We start from the raw sequence: 22,259 nt of genomic DNA, 5'->3' as shown, positions 1-22,259 counted from the left end.
AACCACCAATCCAATCTCCATTGCTCTGTGTGTGTTTGTCATTGTTTTTCACTTCTACTTATGAGTGAGATCACACGGTGTTTGACTTTCTCCCTCTGGTTTATTTCACTTCACATAATACCCTCAAGGTCCATCCACGTTGTCACAAATGGCCGGATCTCATCATTTCTTAGGGCTGAGTAGCATTCCATTGTGTATACGTACCACGTATTCTTTATCCATTCTTCCCTTGATGGGCACCTAGGTTGCTTCCAAGTTTTGGCTGTTGTGAATAATGCTGCGGTGAACCTAGGGGTGCATGTGTCTTTCTGCATTGGTGTTTTCAAGTTCTTTGGATAAATACCCAGCAGTGGGCTAGCTGGATCATATATATGGTAGATGTATTCTTAGTTTTCCGAGGATACTCCATACTGCTTTCCATAGTGGCTGCACCAGACTGCACTCCCACCAGCAGTGTAGGAGAGTTCCCTTCTCTCCACATCCTCTCTGACACTTGTCTCTTGTCTCCTTAATTAGAGCCATTCTGAGCAGAGTAAGGTGACCTCTCCTTGTAGTTTTGATTTGCATTTCTCTGATCGCTAATGATGTTGAGCACCTTTCCATATGCCTGTTGGCCATCCGTATGTCTTCTTTGGAGAGATCACTGCTCAGATCTTTTGCCCGTCTTTTTAATTGTGTTGTTGGTCTTTGTTGTTGTTGAGCTGGGTGAGTTCTTTCTGTATTTTGGATATAAACCCCTTATCCGATATATGGTTTGCAGGTATCTTCTCCCAGTTGTTAGGTCGTGTTTTGGTTTTGTGGATGGTTTCCTTTGCCGTGCAGAAGATTTTTTTTTGACTTTGATGCAGTCCCATTTGTTCCTTTTGTGTTTTGTTTGCATTGCCCAGTCAGACGTGGTACTTGAAAATAGGCTGCTAAGACTGATGTCAAAGAGCATACTGCCTATGTTTTCTTGTAGGCGTTGCATGGTTTCGGGTGTGCCATTCAAGTCAAACCCGAGGAGGCTGCAGTTCCCCGAGAGCGAGCGTAGTGGGGACCCTGCGTCCGTGTCAGCGCACCTTGCCGCTCCGCGGAGGTCCGAAGCAGCGTGTGGGCGGGGCCCCAGGAGTTCTCCCAGGAGGGTGTCCCTGTCGCTGTCCGCAGTCCACCGCCCGAGGGGAGGGAGCGCGGGGCTGCTGGGTCTCAGTCCTGGGAGGCGTTGGTGAGCCGCGCCTGCCTGCGCAGAGCCGAGCCTTGCGGAGTCTGGCCGTGCTCTGCTGCTCTCTCCCGGGCCGGGCTCATCCATTCCCCTGGCGTCCGTGGGGGCTGCTCATGCATGTGCAGCTCCTTTGGTTTGTCTGCACTGCTCCAAAAAGGAAGGGAGAATGCTGAGTCACAATCATCAGCATTTGACTCTGACATTTTCCCCGAAGGATTTAGTGGGTAGCCTGGCCTAAGTTTTTTTGGAAAAGAACCCTTCTCCTTCTCCTTTTCCTTCCACATCAGGAAATCACTCCTCTTTCGGACTTGTCTCTCCAGGAGTGCCAGGACATGAGGGCTGAGAAATGAGAGGTTACCAGGCTCTATAAGGTTAGCTGTAGGGTGTCTCTCCCGAGAGGACTCTGAAGAATGGAGGGCAAGAAACTCTCGATTAAAATCACATGGTGCCAAGGTGGAAGGTGCTAAGAACAAGTCTTTGGCACAAGCTTGCCACCAGGATAATTCTGAAATTGACAGGCTTGAATGGTCAGTGCCTCTGATTGTTGGGATATAAGTGGACGACCCACCAGGGCTATCTGGAGATGAGTTCTCTGGAACAGACTTCAATAAGATGGAAACCGATTTAGATTGAGTCACAGTTAAAGGGTGGTTTGTCGGTGGTGAGACAGACAGGCTTGGTGGTGCGTGATGACAAGCCAGTGAGTCATTGGGATTCATTATCTGGGACAAATTTGGTAAGGGGTTAATATCTTGGGAAAGGGTGCGGTCAAGAGAGAAGATCGTATTCAGAGACAGAGTGGCCTCTGGTTGGAGAATAGGATCCATTGCCTGGGTGTCATGTGGTGGGAGAGGGGGAAGGGCAAGGGGTTGGGGTGGGGAATGGTCTGCTGGGAATTTGGACTCCAAGGGAGGAAAAGGCTCTGGTGGCATAGAGTGACCCGGTGGTGAGGGTGAAAGAAAGTCAGCTAAGGGTGTCGTTGGGTTAGGTGAGAGAACGGAGGGGGGCGGTGGGGAAGGGTCAGATGGGGGGGATGGTGTTAGGTCTCCTGGAGGGACTTCTGAGAAGGCAGAGGACAGAGTGAATGATGACTCAGTCCCAGAAGCTGTGGAAGCCATAGAGGACACAGAGGCAGTATCATCTTCCAGGTCCTCCAGAATGACCAAAACACCTCACAGAATGACCAAAACAAAAAGACCAAAAAAACCCTCCCAAACCCAAAACCAAAAAGATCCAAACAAAAACCAAACTCAACAAAGCCGAAGAAACTCTCACAATAAAACCCAAACCAGGTGTTGGCAAGGATGCTGAGTAACTGGAACTCTCTTGCGTTCTGTGGAAATGCAAAATGGTACAGTCAGTCTGGAAAACAGCCTGGCAGTTTCTTATACAGGTACCCACACGTGTATCATATGACCCAGTGATCTCAGCCCTGGGCATTTACTCAAGAGAAATGGAAACTTATGTTCACACAGAAACCTGTATGTGAATGTGCATAACAGTTTTACTCATAGGCAGCAAAAAAAGTGGAAATAACCTAAATTTCCTTCAACTGGGGGATGGATCACCAAGTTGTGATATGTCCATACACTAGAATAGTACTCAGCAAGGAGAAGGAATGGGTGATTGATACACACAACGATAAGAATTAATCCCAAATACATTTTGCTAAGTGAAAACAGCCAGACTCAAAAACTACATACTGTATAATTCATTTATGACATTCTAGAAAAGGCAAAACTAGAGAGCAGACAACAGCTGCCAGGGATGCGAAGCTGGCGGAGGAATTAGCCATAAAGGAGCAGCAGGAGGGAATTTTTCGTGTGGTGGGGCTGTTCTGTATCTTGATTACGGTGATACACAACCCCCAGCATTTGTCAAAACTTATAGAACTGTATACAAAAAGGACAGAAATGAACAGTGATAAATCGCTTAAGACAAAGAAACCCTAGACTCAGAAGGGCACAGGCTATAAATAGGCAGCCCGAAAGAAGAAATCCAGCTGTTTCTTACACATGTGAAAAGATCTCAACCAAACTTGTAATTAATTAAATTCCATTTAAAACAGTAAGATGCCATTTCCACCAGTGAGATTAGGAATGATTAAGAATTTGACAACACACAGTGTTGGTGACTGTGGAAATTGGCACTTCCATACTCAGGGTGGGAGTTTAAATTAACACAACCTCTCTGCAAAACAAGAAGGCAATAGCCATCAAAATTTTAAAAAATTTTATCCTTTGACCTATTTTTTCATTTCTATGAACTTATCACATAATACTTATCCATGTATGCAAAAATGTGTGTACAAGTGTACTTGTTACAAAATTGTAAAGCCAGAAAATGAAAAACCACCTAACTGTCCTTTCACGCAATTGGTTCCATGAATTATTGCATTGTTGCAATGGGAAACATTGAAGAAGAACTAAATGCATTGATACAGAAACTCCTAAGGTAGACTAAGTTGAAAAGGTAAGGTGCACAATAGTGAAGATAGTATAGTCTCATTTTACATAAAAATACAGGATACATATTTTTTTGCTTATTCAAACTGGAGTTTTTGGGGAGAGATATACAAGAAAGTGGGGATGGCAGTTTTCTCTGGATGGCAGGCCTAGGAAGTAAGTGGGAAGGAAACTCACTTCTAAATATACACCCTTTTGTGATGCTTGAATTTAAAAATTATATACATTTGTGCTAGTTTCCTAGGAATAATGAAAATGAAAAGATGGGATAAATGTTTTTTGGATGAATTAGAGCTCCAGCTCTAGTCTGCTCGGCTGCCAGAACAGAACAACACCGCCTGGGCGGCTTAACAACAGACATTTGTTTCTCACAGTGCTGGAGACTGGACGGAGATCAGAAAGCCAGCATGCTTGGCTTCTCCCCAGGCCTCTCTCCTGGGCATGTCGACAGCTTTCTAACTCCATCCACATGTGGCCTTTCCTCCACGTGTGCGTCCCTGTTGTCTCTCTGTGTATTCAATTTCCATTTTATCAGGACACTGGTCAGAGTGGATTACAGGCCCACTTTAAAAGTCTCGTTTTACTAAGTCACCTCTTTTAAAGGTCCTATCCCCAAATAGCGCCACGTTCTGAAGTACTGGCAGTAGGGACATAGGAATTTTGAGGGGAGATGATTCAGTTCGTAACAATGCTAAAGCAAAGTAATGCATGCTATTGCAGGAAAATCATAATACATAATAAAGAATAAAGGAAAATTACTGGATTCAAACTTAGCTTTTCACTCATAAATGAGTGAGATTATGCAGTCACCCTATACTAGTCTATTTTCCTTGGAGAGACTCCCAGAGGTGAATAACTGAGAGGGTATAAATTTTTTGAAGACTCTAGGCACGCATTACCAAATTGGCTCCTGGAAAATTCTCACTTAAAACTCTGCTCAATTATGAGCCCCAGAAAGAACGGAAAGAATCTGGAGCATTGGCCTCTTGTTTGGTGGTGGTTGTTGCTTAAGCACGTTAGCAATCAAAGATTGAAAGTTGAAACATTGAAAGAAGAATTAGGAGCATGGGGAATATTGCTAAGACATTGGTTATCATCCTCATTCCACCTCAACTTTAAATAAAAGTGAATGACGTAAAAAAATCACTTGCCTGTTTGAAAGGGGAGATAAGGCGTGGGGCTGCTGCTCTGGCGTTGGTGGCAGCTGCCTCACACATGGGTCCTTGCACACTCTACTTAAGGAGTGACGACTGATTGAGTTATATGACCTTCTGTTGATATCCACCTATTAGGAATTTTCTTAGTTATGTTTCTTCAATATGGTTATTACGTATTCATCCTGTATTTTAATTTGTAATCGACCTCTCTAACCTGGAGAATACCAGGCCCACAAGCTCTCCTTGTTAAGCATCTCTGAAAGCTTCCCTAAGTCCACCTCCAAAAGTACATGACTGTCGTCACCTGGGATCTTTTAAAGCTGACCAACAAGGGCTGCTGCCTGCATGTTTCCCTGAACTTGAGGGGCTTCTTAATATAATGTGGATTCATTCATTAATTAAAGCAGTTTTCCCTTTTCACTGGTGTGGTGGGCATGAAAGTGGGCCACTCAGAGGTCCTGCTGTGGGGAGGACACCCGATTTCCCACCTGCATCTGCCTAGGCATTCACACTGAGGCCACACCTCCTTGGACTGCTCTCAGCCGGCGACTGCGCGTGGCAGTGGTAGGTCAGGCCCATCTCTGAAGGTACAGGACTTCTTTAACAGCTGACTTAGGACTCCCCACTAGTCTGCCCAAACCTTTATTAGGTCTGCCCTGCTGTCTACCCAGTCCTACTTCCTTCTCTTTCTCCTTCACGGAGTTCAGACCTGCACCCCAGTCTGATGACTTGCCTTAACTTGTCTGGCTCCCTCCTAGTGGTATGCTATTAGTTTGTGAGGGCAACTATCAATTGCTTAGGAATTTTGTGAGCTGGTTATTAAATGCAGACATTATTAAAAGTAAATTACACATGGGCCAGTTCTGATGGCCTAGTGATTAAAGTTCAGGGCTCACTGCTTCAGCAGCCTGGGTTTGGTTCCCAGCCCAGAACCATACCACCTGTTTGTCAGTTGCCATGCTGTGGTGGCGGCTCACATAGAAGAACTAGAAGGACTTAAAATTAGGATATTCAGCCATGCACTGGGGCTTTGGGGAGGAAAAAAATGTAAATTATACAAACTTATAATTAAATTATATGAAAAAGACAAGAACTATGGAAAATTCCTCACTGCCTAATTATTTTACTACATTTCACAGTAATCTATGCTCCTCAGGTTATGTAGGTCTCTGATATCTGTATGGCGACAGTGCTATGTGATGGGGTGCTACGGCCATACATCTCTTCTCAACTCATCTCCACTGATGTCATCTTGGTAACTTGGAGTAGACCATGGTGGGACTATTTACTTCAGGAGAGTTGGCAAACACTATAATATAAACACTATAGAGGCTTGATTTATTCTTTTGTTCGTTGTCTAGACAAAAGATTTGTCCTTAGGCCAAATCTAAGCAGTTGCTTGTTTTTGCAAATAAATTTTTATTGGAATATAGCCCTGCCTATTTGTTTACATATTGTCTCAGTCTGCTTTCACACAACAATGGCAGAGTTGAGTAATTGCAACAAGACCACATGGCCCCCAAAATATTTACTACCTCGTCCTTTATAGAAAGTATTTCTTGACCCCTCATCTAGACTTAAGAAAGTGATGGAGAAAATCTTAATGCAGATTAAATTTAGAAGTGTGATGTGTCCATAGCTATTACATTGTGAAGAAGAAGAATAACAAAAATTGTGGAAATATTCTTCCAGTACTTGAAAACTAGTATCTTTAATGATCTGATTTATTTTCTGAATTGGATAGTAATTAAGCATTTATTCACAGTCTGATTTTGTTGAATCATGGTTGAATTGCAACCATACGTTGGCTATAGATACAACAGGTTGACAAAAACCAATAAAAGCATACTGTGAGAATCAGTTGGCTATATGGAATTTACAATAAACAGCATTGTGCATTTTCTTATCGCAGGCATCCCCCCTTATCCTCAGGGTTTATGTTCCAAGACCCCCGGTGGATACCTGAAACCATGGATAGTACTGAAGCCTATATCTACCATGTTTTTCCTATACATACATACCTATGATAAAGTTTAACTTATAAATTAGGCACAGTAACAGATTAACAATAATAATTGATAATACAATAGCATAATTATGACACTATACTGTAATAAAAGTTACCATAGATTTTAGCAACCTCAGGATAGTGTTTTTTTCTTTCCTCATTAAGCTGAGAACTTTTACCTTTTCACTTAAAGGATGCACTTTATGGCTTCTCTTTGTCATGTCAAAATTGCCAGCATCACTACTCTTGTGCTTTGGGGCCATTATTAAGTAAAATAAGGGTTATTTGAATACAAACACTGACACTGCGACAGTCAATCTGATAACTGAGATGGATACTGAGTAACTAAGGGGCGGGTAGCGTGTACAGTATGGATCCACTGGACAGAGGGAGGATTCACGTCCTGGGCAGGACAGAGCAGGACGGCATGAGATTTCAGCATGCTACGCAGAATGGTGTGCAATTTAAAACTTATGAATTGTTTATTTCTGGAATTTTCCATTTACTATTTTTGGACTGTGGTTGATGGCAGGTAACTGAAACTGAGGAAAGTGGAATCACAGATGACGGGGGCTATTGTATTTTTAAATTGTGCACTACACATCCTTTACACCAGTAAAATTTGTACTAAACTTATGGATGAATATACGTGTATACATTTTTTCTGCAGAGATCCAATTGTCATATATTTAAAGCACAGTACAAGATCCTCCTTATTTTTCTCTCACAGGTGCTTCCCCCAGTAACTCTCACACCTATCTAATCTGGCCTTGCCCTCTGCTGCCTAGAGGACCCGAATTAACACATTTGGAATGACAAATTTATTCCAGCAACAGAATTTAGGAATCTGGGGTTTATGACACAGTTATTCACTTTTTATAGCAGTTATGTCACTATTTATTGGCAGATGGTGAGGGATTCAGGGCTCTATCTACCCAAGTTCCCTTTAAACCCTGTTTTATGAATATTTAGATTGTTCGCTGCCCCCTTCTGATCAATATCTTTCATCACTGTGTTGCTTCCCTTTATCTTCAGGTTCTCAGTAAACTGCTGAATACAAGTGCATATGTGGACTTTTTATTTTCTAGGAAGAAAGGTCAGCATGAGGAAGATAATGCTGGAAAATTGATGTACCGACTCAGACAGCAGAGGAGCAATGCAATATCATTAAGCGAACATGTTTTCCTTAAGCTTAGAAATATGGACCTCACTTTTCAATTAGAAACCAAACAATGTTTACTATTTATTGTTCCAGATTTATTCGACTTGTGGAGGAGTTGCAGTCAATATCTAGAAACACAGATTCTCCTTGACAAGTATAGGGTTTGACTAGAAAGCGGGGTATTTTTCGTGAGGTTCTTAAGCCAGAATTGTAATGTCTTTACTTGGAAACAGTGAAGATCAATTGGGTCATAAATAGGTTTTTTCTATCACATTCTAGGCACGAAATATATGTGTCAGTTTGGGTCCTCCAGGGATCTAATTTGGAGGAACCACCCATGAAAAATAAAGTGGGGAAGGAACTGAAGTGGTAAGGGACAGCCTTCTGACTTCCATGCTGGTCTGACAGCTGTGAAAGGAGAGAGAAAAGGAAGGAGGGCCTGGGTGGGAATAGCCCACACCAAGCACAGTTTTGAGAAAGTTGGGGCTGGGCTGAGGGGGAGGCCCTGAGCACAGCTGCCCACCTGAGGAGGGCTGTGGTACAGGAACTGCCCAGGTCTGGTACCCCTGCCATGTTCATCATTGGCCAGGAGCAGTCAGGGGTAAGTGTGGCCTCAGCTTGGAGGCAACGGCAGATCCAGGAAGGCGGCAGCTGGAGCTCTCAGTCAGCTGTGCTCCCACTGCAAGTTGTCTTGAAGGAGCCCGAGCAGAGCACTTCTGCGGCTCCCCCAATAAGTAACAGAGAGTAGTGAAGTAAGCCCTGTCACCAGGAACTGATGGTTCACTGAGCTCCTGATTCTCATCTCGGATCTCTGTGCTCCAATCTTAACCTCTGCTCTTTTGTTTAATATGAAGGTCAGATGGTGACTGTGCTGCCCCTGCTCCTGCACAGGAGCGCACATGCCTTCACAGCAGTCTCTCTGTGGTAACAGAGAGAGGGGCCTGATCCTGGTTTCCCTGTGACCTGCTGCCCTCCAGCGGGTCTGGTCGTGACTCAGCCCAGGCTGGCGGCCTCAGCAGGCCCATCTGACCAACTCAGCTCACCAGCCACATTCCCCACCCCTCAGTTTGAATGAAAAATTGAACTAAAATTTTTCTCACTGATTATTCTTTGTAGGCTAAGTCTTATCTTATAAAAATTTTGAATAATGATTTCCTCTGACTGGGAGGTGATAAGGTTGATATTTGGTGCCTGCAGCTGAAAGCATCCTGAATGACACTTGACAGGCAGGAATCGGAACAGAGGGAGGCGAGTGGGTGAGGCTGCTAAACCCTTCTCCCCACTCAAGCCCACCAGATTTGGTGTCGACCTGGCACTGTGAGTTCTGCTAAATTCTGAAGAGGTAGTTTGAAGACTGTACTTCTGGCAGTTAACTGTTATTTTTTCGTATAAGCACTGTGCAGCTTCTCAGTTACAGTTACAGGCTGGCGTTTAGATTTAGGTGTCCATATAATTTACCATGTAAACTCAATAGATCTGAAAATTAAAGGGAGTGCAATCCATAATTATAATGGAACACAGGTGTACTCCTGGACTGTCCCAACAAACCAGGAGGTTTGGTCATCATAGCTACACTGCCCTTGACTTGTCTCAAATTGCCTCAATCAATTATTTGCAAACAGTTTGCAACTCCTGCAGGGGACCAAGCCCATCCCTGTTGTCTTGCTTCTTTGTGGCCAGACTCAGAGAGTAAGGGGTTTCCAGCTCTGGAGCCTTGTGTCTCACCTCCAGGCCCTCTGCCAGGTACACCAGTCACCAGGGTAAAGGGATTCTCTGCAGCTCTGGCTGCTTTCCTCCCAGTCAGCGAACCTGCCGGTGAGTGCTTATGCGCATGCCCACGGCAAAACACCTGTTTCCACTCACACAGCTTTGGCTCAAGTCCTTGAGGGTCAGTGCAGCAGGGAGAGAGGAATAAGGCAATACTGGCTTTGTCCTATCAGCAAAGAGGTTGGTGGAAAATTTGAGGTTTTTGTCTTCTACTGCTCACTTAGAACATTTCTTGATTGCACAGTGATGTGAATCTGCCTTTTACAAATGGAGGTTAGAATAAAAGAGTGAGTGAGTGTTCTGTGTTTGTTGGGCGTGTATGCTTGTGTGTACTGGTGTTTGGGGAGGCACAGCCCGTGGGGCTGAAATGGCGCCCTGGGGTCCGTGGCACTCCCTGGTCTGCAGTGCACCGAGAGATGACTCTGTTAGGGCAGTGTTTCAGACCGTTTACTCAGATCTGCAGGATTTGAGCAAATGTTCCAACTTTCTGGTTTTGGTTTGAAAACGTCTGGTTCATCTGAGATATATGTGGATGTTTTTTGTTTTATTTTTGTTTTTTAGCAAAAATAATAACAAAACCACTAGGTTTTCTTTCATTGTTTACCAAATTAAGAAGGCTGTTGGGTTTTTATTCACAGTTGTTAAGGGCAACAGCTCTGGTAAGTGAGACAGGAATAGAGCAGGGACCGTAGGAAGCTGCCTCTGCTCCTGGGCCCCTTGATCTTCCTCTGCTCCGAGCAGAGCAGTGGCTCTGTCCACGTCTTTGAGCGTTCATTTGGGGGACACAATGATGAAATGTTTCAGGATAAGCACATTTTGAAGATTTATTCTCTTGGCTATAGAAGGAAGAGAAAAGTGCTCCAGACTTTGAAGGGGGTCATTTCTGGGGCAAGTGGGAGCCTGGAGAATTAATGTATTTGTTCTATGGACTATTATAGGTTGCCTTTTTTTAAGATTTTTTTTCCTAATTATAAAATGGCGCAGTATCATTGTAGAAACTTTGGAAAAAATAGGAGAGCACATACATATGAAATCTGCCATTCAACCAGTCAAAATAACCTTAGTATCTCTGTATTTTCTTCTAATATTTTTCCTAAACATACAGATAGATTGTATATATATTTTGACAAATATCAGATAATATTGCAAATTTTGCTTTTAGTTCTGCATCCCAGGGCTTCTGGAAAGGAGGATGCAGTACAGGGCCCATGCTGGGACCTGGCTCTCAGTGAGCTTGTGGGTCAGGACTGGGGAGGAAGATGGCAGGGGCCACGCCACTGACTCTCCTTGCTCCCCTGGCACCTGCAGGACTGGATGCTCTAGCATGTGACTCTTCTAGCCAGTAGAGAAGCCTGGTTTTGCTCGACAGACAACCAGGAATGCAGCTGAAATGACACCAGAGCTCTTCTCTGGGGAAGAGGTTATTTCTCCCCAGGGGCTTAAGAAAGGTTTTTAGAAGTCAATGTTGGTTCAACACATGTGAATTACATATGTTTTCAGCTCAGAAATGTGGAGGCACCGTGTCTTGCTGTCCAGCAGAACACACAGCTGCCACTTGTGAGTGGACATCTTAGCAACAGACAGCCTGGCTGGGCTGTTCCCTCTTTAGGGACAGGGAATCTGGACAGTCCCGGACGAGCTGAGCTGAGCTGTCTACTTCAAGGCGCTGTGTGTGGGAGGGCAGGGGCTGGCCCTTTCAGTCAAAGTGATGTTGACACATGTGACACGTCTTCTCGTAAAAGTAAATGCTCCCGTCTCAGCAGACTCCTTTGGTTAGAACACCAAGTTCACTTGGCAGTGAGGGGAAGACTACATTATCCTTCCTCCAAGAATCTGAATATGTATCATCTCAGACATGGGCTCTCTCACACTTACACATATCTGTTGACCTAACCCTGAAACTTAGTGTAACTTCATGTGCTGGGGATGGCAAAAGGGATGGGGTAAGGAAGAGATTTTTTGAGTTTATCAAAATATAAATAACGGAACCTCATTTTTGTTTTTATAAAAAAAGGCTCCTTCATGTCTGTGTCAGTGGTTCTCAATCAGGGATGACTTTGCCCTCCAGGGAACCTTTGGCCAAGTCAGGTTGTTTTCAGTTGTTGCAATGGGGGAGAGGAGTCCTACACATGTCTAACATTTTGAAGGATGCTGCTAAACATCTTGCAAAGCACAGGATATCCCCCATAAGAAAGAATTATAAGGCCCTAAATGTCAATGGCGCTCAGGTTGAGAAACCCTGGTATACATGGTGGCAAGTCTGAGTGAGTGGATGAATCAGTCATGTCTTTAATTTTCTATATTTTATCATATTTTGACATCTTAAAAAGCTTGGTGGCCAGGAAAAAAATGCCCTTCCCGGTGCTAACGCTTTCTTAGAAATAGCAAAGGGCTTGGCTTCGAGCATGTCAACCAATCCCAAGTCTGTGACCCCACCCACCTCGTTATCTACCTCTCACACAGGAAGCCATAATTCCCCTTCCTGAAATCATTCCAGGGCCAGGCCAGGTGCCAGACAACTGGAGACCACATCTACAGCCCAAAGCCTTTGGAAACTGTTCAAACCAGCCAGCCGTAAGCTGGTTACTCTGCCCTGCCTTGTCTTTCTCTTGGAAACGCAAATAAAGGCTATGCCTTAGACTTTCCCCTTGCTTCTGCCACCTGGCCAAGACCCGATGCTTCCGCTGTGGCCCTGCATGGTGTGTGGTCACCCCTCTCTGAGACCTATGAGTATAACAAACTTTTTCCTTCCAGGCCTCATTCTCCTTCTTCTTGTGGCTGCACCAGCTTGACCATACCACATCCAACATCTTCATTCTTAGAACAGCGAGTAACGAAAATAGTGCGTTCTCCCCATGTTCACATCTGGTATATTTCTGAGGAAATCTACTTTAAAAAAAATAGAAGAGAAACAATCCACCTACCTTTTCAGGGCGCTCCTTCCCTGGCGATCTTCCTCCAGCTCCTGGTAACAAGTCTGTTTGCTAATTTCTTTTTCCCAGAAGCTTTTGAGCTCGTGACAAGTTTCACAGCAGAAGACTTCACGACGGATGTATTGATTGTTCATCCCCTGAAAAATAAAAGAGAAAACAAATCCCAGTCCTTCAAATAAAGCCACTCTACTTTTGGAGGCATGAAAGAAAGATGAGTTTGAATCCAGACACTGTCAGTTACATATTTTCTGACTGTAGACAAATCACACGGTCACTATGATTTTGTTTCCTCAACTACAAATAGAATAATAATGGTTATGTCAGAAAATATTGTGAAAAATTCTGACATGAACTAAGATAAAAAGGCTATCTAATAACCCTTCCAGATTACCTGATTCAATAAGGGCCTGCCTCTTTCATCATATTCAAGCTACTTTACAACTCTGTAAATTATGGACAAAATATAGTAATGCAAATGATTATTGAAGATAGAGATTCAAATAAATTTTGTCCAGTGGAATGCAGTTAATATCCCTGTGGATATCAACCAATTTTCAGCTATTTATCAATTCATCTTAGTATTCCTGATTGCCAGTACATGTGTGTTTTTTTGGATTGTCCTCGAATCAGTTGTAATATCTTACTAGTTTTCTCATTAATTCATAAGTTAAATAAAATATTTGACACATGTTCATTTTATATTTGTATGATAATGATGATTTTAGCTTAAAAAATACCCTTGAACAGCCACTTCACAGTAGTGTGTGTATAAAATGACATGGTGTATGCAGACACTCTAAACACAATGCACGGCAGATCATGGCGCTCAGTGAATCCCGTGCTCTTTCCCTCCTTCCTCACAGAGTAACAACCACCTGTACCATTTATTGAGCACATAATGTGTGACAGGCATTCCACACACACTGTTGCATTTGATCCTCACTCCAGCTCTGTGAGATGTGTGATGCTACACTCACTGTTCAGAGGAGGAAACTGAGAGATACAACTTGCCTATAGCCTCATGATTGCACAATTCCCTCATAAAAGTGGGAATTTGAACCTCAGTCTGTCAGTCTTCAGAGCGGATGCTCTCTGCTCCGCCAATCCTCATCACAAGAAATGGTTGCGTCCAGCATAAGCTCGTGTGGCATGTGTGTGTACGTCCTATGAAAGTACATGTTTAATACCAAGAAAAGTTGAGCTTTTACCTGAACATTGCCCATTTTCCAGATCTTAGTGGCTCTGGCAGGCAGGTAGATGCAAAGGACTGCAAAACAGGTCCCTCTATGCCTGCTGGGGAGCACCTGCTCAGAGAGGAGCTTCAGCCCTGGCTGGACAGTGGGAGAGACCCGGCCCTTCACTCCCCCACTGCAGGGTCCCAGGGGTCCCATGAAGCTGGATTGCCCAGGGCCACCAGAGGATTGGAGGTGAGAGAGGAGTTTAGAAAAGGCTTCAAGGAATAACTGAGACAGTTATTATTTTATATTTATAACATGGAATAGGAATTCTATGTTATAGAATTATATTTTATAGTATAGAATAACATATTAGAATATAGAATATGTAATTTATAATATGGAGAATAGAGTATTTTCTTTATAATATATTTATAATAATAGATTGACATCTGTATCAGAGAGGTGACAAGATGGTAAATGCCCTGAGGCAGGAAGAAGCTTGTTTTTCTGTAACTGAAAGCAGCTGAGTATTCTCTAAAGAATCTTTAAAAATCTGCTTCTCTTGTTTTTCCTCCTAGACCCGTCTTCTAAGCGTCTGGTCGTTTCTGTAGCTACATCTGCCCTGGGCAAAGCTGCGCCTGGAGCGTGAGGGAGCACGTTTGCGGGAGTGGGTCAGCGTGGGGATGGCAGCCGGTGGCGGCGGGGTGGGAGGACATCTTCCAGAGGGTCTACCACCTACCTCTGCCCGGGGCTTTGAGGTGACTCTCTCTTATTGTCACACACAGCCACGTGTGAGCCACTGTTTCCTCCTCTTGTCCACGCGGCAGCTGATGGAAAGGAGCCGGGGCGCCCTCCGCCGGCCTGTCTCGCTCAGTCCTGGGCCCGAGCAGGGCAGTTTCTTGAAGACAGGGAGGGACCAGGTCTTATTTTGTTGCTGTTGTTTTTAGGATCTTGAAGCACATAAAAGGTGCTCAGTTATTCTTCATTAAATTAAATTAAATGACCCCTTTCCAAGTTAATTTTTTCCTGAAAAGAGTTCGCCTGGAAATGACAATGGCCCCGCTGGAGTGTCTGTGACCCTGAGGGAGGGTCCTCGTGGGAGAGACTTTTGTTCTCTCTGGGGAAGGGAAGCTCTCACATCCGGTCGGTCGCCTCCTGTGCCACCCCACAGGGGGCCCGGTCCCCAGCTGCCGCGAGCTCTGCAGGGCGCGGGCAGGGCGCGCTCCCTTCTAAGGGTGTGTGTCCATTTATGTCCCTTCCTAGGCTAAGAGTCAGGCCGCAGAATCCTGGTAATTCCCAGTCACTTGACACTGAAGGAGTTGTTAACAAAAAAGCACGTACAGATTTTACCTTTCCTTCGTGGAACGCTGAGGCTTCCTGTGGGTTAGTTCCAGCTGAAGGGCTCTCAGGCCTCTTTCCTGCCGTGACCTCTGCTGTGAAGATGCTGGATGAACTGGGAGCAGGGTGTTAATGCAGAATCTGCAATTCAAGTAGACAGAAGGTAATGCGTGATTTACTCACACCTTCCTTTATTACGAAGTTCTCCTAAGAATTTCAAGTTTCTATTAGGTATCTGGTATTCAGAGAAAGGAGAGTTTGGTCAAATAGGTATCCACCGGAATTTTTTTCTTTTCTTGTAATTTAGAATTAACATTTTCTTCTAAAGAGCTTTTTGTTAAAACAAAACAAAACAAAAAGAGGCCTGTGCAGGAACACAGACTGCTCCCATCATCGCGTCGTTTCACACCAACTCCATTCGGAAAAGCTGTGGTTTGGACATGCAAGGACGACTTATTCTAGCAGACCCTGTAACTGCATAATTATAAGCTAGCCTAAGAGAAATAGCTGAAAGCAGAGTGGTGTCCACATACTCCAGGAATAAACTAAATCAGGGTGAGACAAAGGAAATCAGTCAGCAGGCTGTGAAGAATCTGATGCACGCTGGCTCTGCGTCCTGTTCCCCTAGGGTCGGGAGGCTTCTGTTTTTGTGGAGAGCTTGAGTGCAGCGGCTGTGACCTTACGGACGGCTTCAAGAAGGGACCTGAACTGAGATGTCCTCAGGGGCCAGGCATGTGTCATAAAGGAGTGACACTAGTGGACCTGAGCACCAGGTAGCAGTGGGTACTGCGGTCGTCGGCAGAGCAAGACGTCACACTCAAAAAGGAGTGGAGCACTGTGCTGGGCAAAGAAAAGACAGCTTTTTGCTGGATGCCCTCTGAGGGCTCCCTGGCTGCTCATCTTAAGGGATGTGTTCTCTGTCTACAGCTTTAGCCTGCTGTCTTTCTTTCTTAGCTTTTCTCAAACCCCCTCCCTGTGTTTCCCTGCAGGGCATCCTGGACTATTTCGCTTTCTCCCTTCCTCCTTCCTTCCTACTGAGTCTCTCTGAACAGCCCTTTCCTGCTCTGACCCTGAGCTTGCAGATGCCACCCTCCTTGGCCAGGTTTGCTCTTGCAGTCGTACCAGCAGCAGCTGGGATTGGAACTCCCCACTGAGCCACACCTCACCCTCTAAGGGACGTGTGCACACAGCTCCCGCCTGCCAAACACAACTGCCATCCCTGCCTCATTCACCAGGGCTGGAGGCTATGTCCTGACAGCCAGGACAGCCAAGGAGCCGAGAAGGAGGACAGAGGACTGTTGTCATTATTGTGACTTTGGACAATAAGTCCTTCACTGCTCTGAGCCCCAGTTTCATTTTCCATGTAGTAGAGATTAAATGTGGTAACACAGAAGAAAGTGCCTACCACACTGCCATCTATCCATTTCCCGAATGTTCACCTGCCAGCAGAGCTCGTGCTTGCCCTTGGGGAACTCCCAGTCTATTGTCCCACCCTTGGTCAGCAATCAAAAATGTTAACTGAATTTGAACCACCATCTCAATAAGTTCTCATTGTCTCTGGTTTATACATAATATTAAATGCCTTGCTTCTTATTGACTCAGCCCTATTTAAGATTTATTTATCTCTGTTTCTGGATTTTCAGCACTAGAAAGCCTTAGACTACAGAGATAAGATGGATGTTTCCCTTCTTGTCCAGGGCCAGCGTTGGACTGCATACACAGAAGCCCGTAGCAAAAGCTCGTGGTGATGAGTTTCACCCTTATATCATTTAGGATGTTGTCTTTGGGAATGTTTGTGGTCGGACCCCATAATCACATTCACTGGGTGATGCCCAACATGTTTGAGAAGTGACTGTCTTACTGAAGCTGCCACGCTGCTCAAGGTTGGACTCAGTCCTCCCAAGTGATTCCACAGCCTGACTGCTCCTTCTGCTGGAAACCTCTGGCAACCTTGAACTTGATCATTTAGGATCATGACAACTTGTAAGAACTTCAATGAGAGGAGATGCACCTTGTGTTTCAGACAGGCTGTGCTGTCCTCCCTCCCTTTGGTGTTTACTTGTTTACATTTTTGCCCATTTACTGTGCTCACCGTGAGGAGCACAGTGGTAGCTGGTGTCATCCACTTTCCACCCTCAAGAAACAGAATTGAAAGCAACTTTAGAAAAGCTTTTTAAGGAAAATATCAAAATCAAGCTGGGAGCAGGAAAAAAGATGGGTGTCCAGTTTTCCCTGGGGAGACCGATGGAAAACCCAGCACTGACGGTTGCACCTGCACCTGGTCCAGGCAGAGAAAGGCATCGCCTACACACCCTGTGAGTTCGGTGCTGCCCCTTCAGGGGCTCCAATGGGAGTGAAAAGGATTCCTTTCCCAAGTTGTTCTCTTGCTGGAGCCAGGAAGAAGGGAAAGCTGAGTGATCTCCTGTGGGACAGGGGGGTGGTGCTTTTATAATCACAGTAATAAGAAATGGTAAGGAACGTAAAGACATGTAAAGCCACCAGATTCCTGAAGCCTCCTGAGTCACTCTTGGAGATCTTTGAGATTAAACTCCTATTTTTTCCATGAGGGACTTTTCAAACTCAGGTGTCTCCAATCTGTCCTTGTGCAACTGATGTTTTTGTAAACCCAAGTTTAGATCTTCACATTTGCTCCTTTCACATCTCTGCTGACTGCTCTTACCACATGGTGCGCAGACTGGGCGAGTAGACATCTCTGGTAAGCGTGTGTGTGCTTTTGATGCCTTTTTAGCTCCCTCTAATCTTGAGATTCCCTAAGAATTTAGGGTAATTTCTTTTTCTTGACATTCAGGGAGCTGTGTTTTCCTCCACTCTCAATGGCTCAAAACTCAGAAGCAGCAAATTTAAATAAGCATAGTGGCCAGAAGTTCACATAAATGAGTTATTCTGATAATTTCATAATAAACACTTAGGAATAACATCTGCTTCCCCCTCTTTAAAAATACGTATCAGAGTCACTGCATTTATCTTTTTGTTTTCTCAATTTTGATAAAAACATGGGTATGGAGAAATATTTCTCTTCTTTAAGACAGACAATGGGATAAAATGCTTTGGTATTGGCAACTGATGCTCAGCCCTGGGGTGACAACAGGGAGTGAAAGTAAGTTCAGGGATGGAGGAGACCTGCCCCTACTAACAGGCCAGACAAGACCTGCTGCCTGCCTTCCTTCCCCTACTGGCTGGTGCTGCTGGCCTTGGAGTTCTGCTTTGTCTCAATGCTCTTTATTGAGTACTTACTGAATACCTTCATTCTTCAAAGTGCTTTATATCTTACATTCATTTCTCAGAACCCTGTTCTTAGCTGCATTTGACAGAGGAGGTGCAAAGAGGCAAGCCATTGCCCAAGGTCACCTTGTCAACAATGATGGAGATCGGATTCCAGCCCTGCCCAACTTCAAAGCCTGTTCTCACCACTGTCACATCACCAGGGCAGCCCAACAGAAAGGTGGCTGCTCATGGGAAGAGCTGGCTAACGTGAAGAGCATGCGTGCTGGTTGCATTTGTTCTGAGCAACATGCAAATCATCAATTCTTTATCAAGGCATATCTAGGTTAAATTTTGTTTTTAAGATTATTCCATGCTTATTGCATTAATACCTATTTCTCTTCTCCAACACCTTCTATTAGAAGTGCCCACCATTATCAGTTTTATTTGTGTTATGATGAGGACTACAACAAGCAAACACACACACATATACCAGGGGCACTGACTCCTCCTGACAGGGGCACTCTGTAAAGTGTGTGCCCCGCTATCCTGCACAGATGCTGGCGGCCCGGCAGACACTGCCTCTGCAGCTGCGGGGACATGCCCTTGCTCCGTGTCCTCTCAGGGGGTCTGTCTCACTCACAGTGAGATGCCTTAGGAAGGACGGTCCTAGGTCCAGCTGCTAAGATGACCACGGCTGACTGTGGCCTGAGATGTTTCCCCGGATTTCTTCCCATCCCACTGTCAGGCCCCAGTGGACAGAGTAAGGGGAGTTTTCTTCCCCCTCCTCCTTCCCAGATAGGAGTCGGAGCACTGCATGAAAGCATTTCTCTGGTTAGCACTGTTCCAGGAAACATTTTCTGTTTAACCTCTCCTTCAAAATTCAGTCACACTATTTGAATTTAAGTCTTGAGTCCCTCTCCACAGTTTTTCCTCCAATTAATGTCCTTCAAAGCCATCTCACATTTTGCACACAGTATGATATTTGGGTCTTAAGAAAAGGTGCAGGGGTTGGCCCCGTGCCTGAGTGGTTAAGTTTGCACACTCCACTTTGGTGACCTGGGGTTTGTTGGTTTGTATCCTGGTGTGGACCTATGTACTGCTCATCAGGCCATGCTGTGGCAGCATCCCACATAGAAGAACTAGAATAACCTATAACTAGGATATACAACTATGTACTGGGGATTTGGGGAGGGAAAAAAAAGAGGAAGACTGGCAACAGACGTTAGCTCAGAGCCAATCTTCCTCGCCAAAAAAAAAAAAAGAAAAGAAAAGAAAAAGAAAAAGGAAAAGATGCAGGTGAAATAAAAGACCTCCTGAGGCAGTATGAGTGAGTTCTTGGATAGCTGGAAATTTTAAATAAGAGAAGACATAAGAAAAATAATCTTGTATTGAATGGGCCTATAATAACTTAGTCCTGTTTTTTCCTCTGAGGTTTATCTGAATTAATTGAGATGACACTAAGTCATGAAGGAAGGACACCAACCATTATTAGGCAAGTATTTAATAATTAAGTAAGTAAAGAAGTAGCTTTGAGTCCATGTGACCTTGGGAAACATTTCTCATATAAGAAATGGATTGTTCTGATAAGTAAATGAGATTAGCATCCAGAGCACTTAACATAATATCTGGCCCATGAAAAAACACTCATCATCATCATCTATATTCATATTAGCAACCTGCATCGACTTAAACGTTATCTCATTTAATCCTGAACATATTGTATTAGGTTCTATTATTCCTGTATATGTGGATGAAGAAATGAATCTGAGAGCTAAGTGACTTTCCACTAGTCCGACAGCTGACAAGGAGGAGAGCCAGGAATCCAGCCTGACCTGCTGACTTCATAGTCCCTGGTCTGTTCTCTCATCAGGTGCTGACACCCCACATAAGTAACAGTAAGCAGTGAGTCATGCTTTGCAGTTGCTAGTGAGATCTTGAAAATTCTCTCATCTAATGATCTCAACAGCTCTGGGAGGTAGGATTGTTTCCGCAGTTGCCAGACAAGAAGCCAGGCTTAGAAGGTTGAAGCTTTTGTTCAAATGTAAAAGCTGGTGCTGAGCTCTGAACCTGCGCTATCTGATTCCGAAGGTCCTGCCATCACCTCTCCAGTGTGAACTACTTTCTCCACTTGTTTAGGGGGAAGTTCACCGACCCCAGAAAAAAGAGGGACTAATTGGTGTCTTTCATCAGAGAATATAATCACCCCAGAAGCTCTGCAAGGGCATTTCTTGGACCCATCCAGGTCCAACCTGCACTCAGTCCTGAGTGTCCTGGTGGGCTTGGTCTGGGAGCCATAGCAACCAAATCAGACAGCAGCCAGTGGGGTAAAGGAGCTCTGGGCACCCAGCTGGGGGTGAGGACCAGTGAAATCATGAACATCAGTCAGTTAGTTAATCTGTTCAAAAAGTAAATTTCAAAATGCTATCAAGGTCAATATTGAATCAAGGGACCAAATTGGAATATGGACAATAACAGGATTGCATCAATGTTAAGTTTCCTGGGGCTGACAGCTGTGCTGTGATCATGGAAGACAACGACCATGTTCTCAGGAAGTAGACTGAAGTGTAGAAGGGAAGGCTCATGATGAGTCAGCTTCTTCTCAAGGGGTTCAGAAAAAATATGCAGATAGATGAAGCAAAGGACAAAACTAACGGGGCAACAGGTGCATCTGATTATGGTCGGTGGGAATTCTTTGAACTATTCTTGTAACATTTCACAATCTTGAAATTATTTCCAAATAGAAAGTTAAAAATATAAAAATTACTTTTCTCTCATTTGAAGAGAAAAATTGCTATTTCCCCTGCTTTTCTCACATTTACCCCCTAACCACTTATGCAGACCACCAACCTGTGTAAATAGGCCCTGGACACACTTTACCTTTTTAAATCCTTTGTACTGAGCACTTGGTAATGCCAAAAAGTAAGAAAGGATTAAAAATTAGGTGGGGGCATCGGAAAAAGACAGAGGAGCCAACTTGAAAGAGCTTCCAGTAACCAAAACTGGGGACAATTTGAGCAACAAAACTAACAACGTGATACCAGTTACAACCCAAAGAGTGAATCCAACCGATATAAATTATTGGAATAAATAAGTGAGGGAGAGGGACAACTATTCCTGTCAGCAGAATTCTGATGAATGAATGTGGAAGCAGTGAGGGGGAGAGGAAATCACCACGAGGACGCCACAGTAAGAGCTGCTGCAGCAGGGCCCATTGACGAAAGATGAAATAGATGAAACTTTAAGGAAAAACAGGATGTTTGCACAGCCTCAAAAATATCCCTCCAGGGGCCGGCCTGTTGGCACCGTGGTTAAGTGCTCACGTTCCACTTTGGTGGCCCGGGGTTCGCCGGTTCAGATCCTGGGTGCGGACATGGCACTGCTTGGCAAGCCATGCTGTAGTAGGGGTCCCACATATAAAGTAGAGGAAGATGGGCACGGCTGTTAGCTCAGGGCCAGTCTTCCTCAGCAAAAAGAGGAGGATTGGCGGCAGATGTTAGCTCTGAGCTAATCTTCCTTAAAAAAAAAAGAAAAATATGCCTCCAAAAATTTGCTAATTACTGTAGTGGCTTTAACACATGACCACAAATTCTTTGATTACCACTCTGCTCCCCTCCTCTTGCATCTGGGATTACTTGGTGCCTGAGGGGAAAATAGTAACTTTATGGTGGAGAAACCCCCATGACCATGTGGGGAAGGTTCACATCGCTGGTCAGAAGCAATGTTGATAACACGTGCCCCAGATACGATGCGACAGAGGGGCACATGGCCTCTGTACTGTGCTTCCCCTTACAGCAGAAAGTTCAATCTGCTCATGAGAAAATTCAAATT

The 22,259-nt window shown here is 44.5% G+C and overlaps 1 protein-coding gene across 1 annotated transcript; it reads right to left on the bottom strand.

Moving 5' to 3' along the window:
• Positions 1 to 12,613: 12,613 nt before the first annotated feature.
• On the bottom strand, positions 12,614 to 12,824 carry LOC138921124 (protein FAM240B-like). The gene has a single exon (XM_070253538.1). It carries the CDS (start codon positions 12,822 to 12,824, stop codon positions 12,678 to 12,680), a length of 147 nt encoding a protein of 48 aa, XP_070109639.1. The 3' UTR covers positions 12,614 to 12,677.
• Positions 12,825 to 22,259: the final 9,435 nt, after the last annotated feature.

Source organism: Equus caballus, chromosome 27, assembly GCF_041296265.1.
Source record: "Equus caballus isolate H_3958 breed thoroughbred chromosome 27, TB-T2T, whole genome shotgun sequence".
Taxonomy (NCBI): domain Eukaryota; kingdom Metazoa; phylum Chordata; class Mammalia; order Perissodactyla; family Equidae; genus Equus; species Equus caballus.
Note: the sequence above shows the minus strand (reverse complement) of the source record. Positions and strands in the feature narration are given on the sequence as shown.

Bases quoted from the DNA above. Each gene is read 5' to 3' on its own strand.
- LOC138921124 (XM_070253538.1), bottom strand. From the start codon at position 12,824: ATGAACAATCAATACATCCGTCGTGAAGTCTTCTGCTGTGAAACTTGT.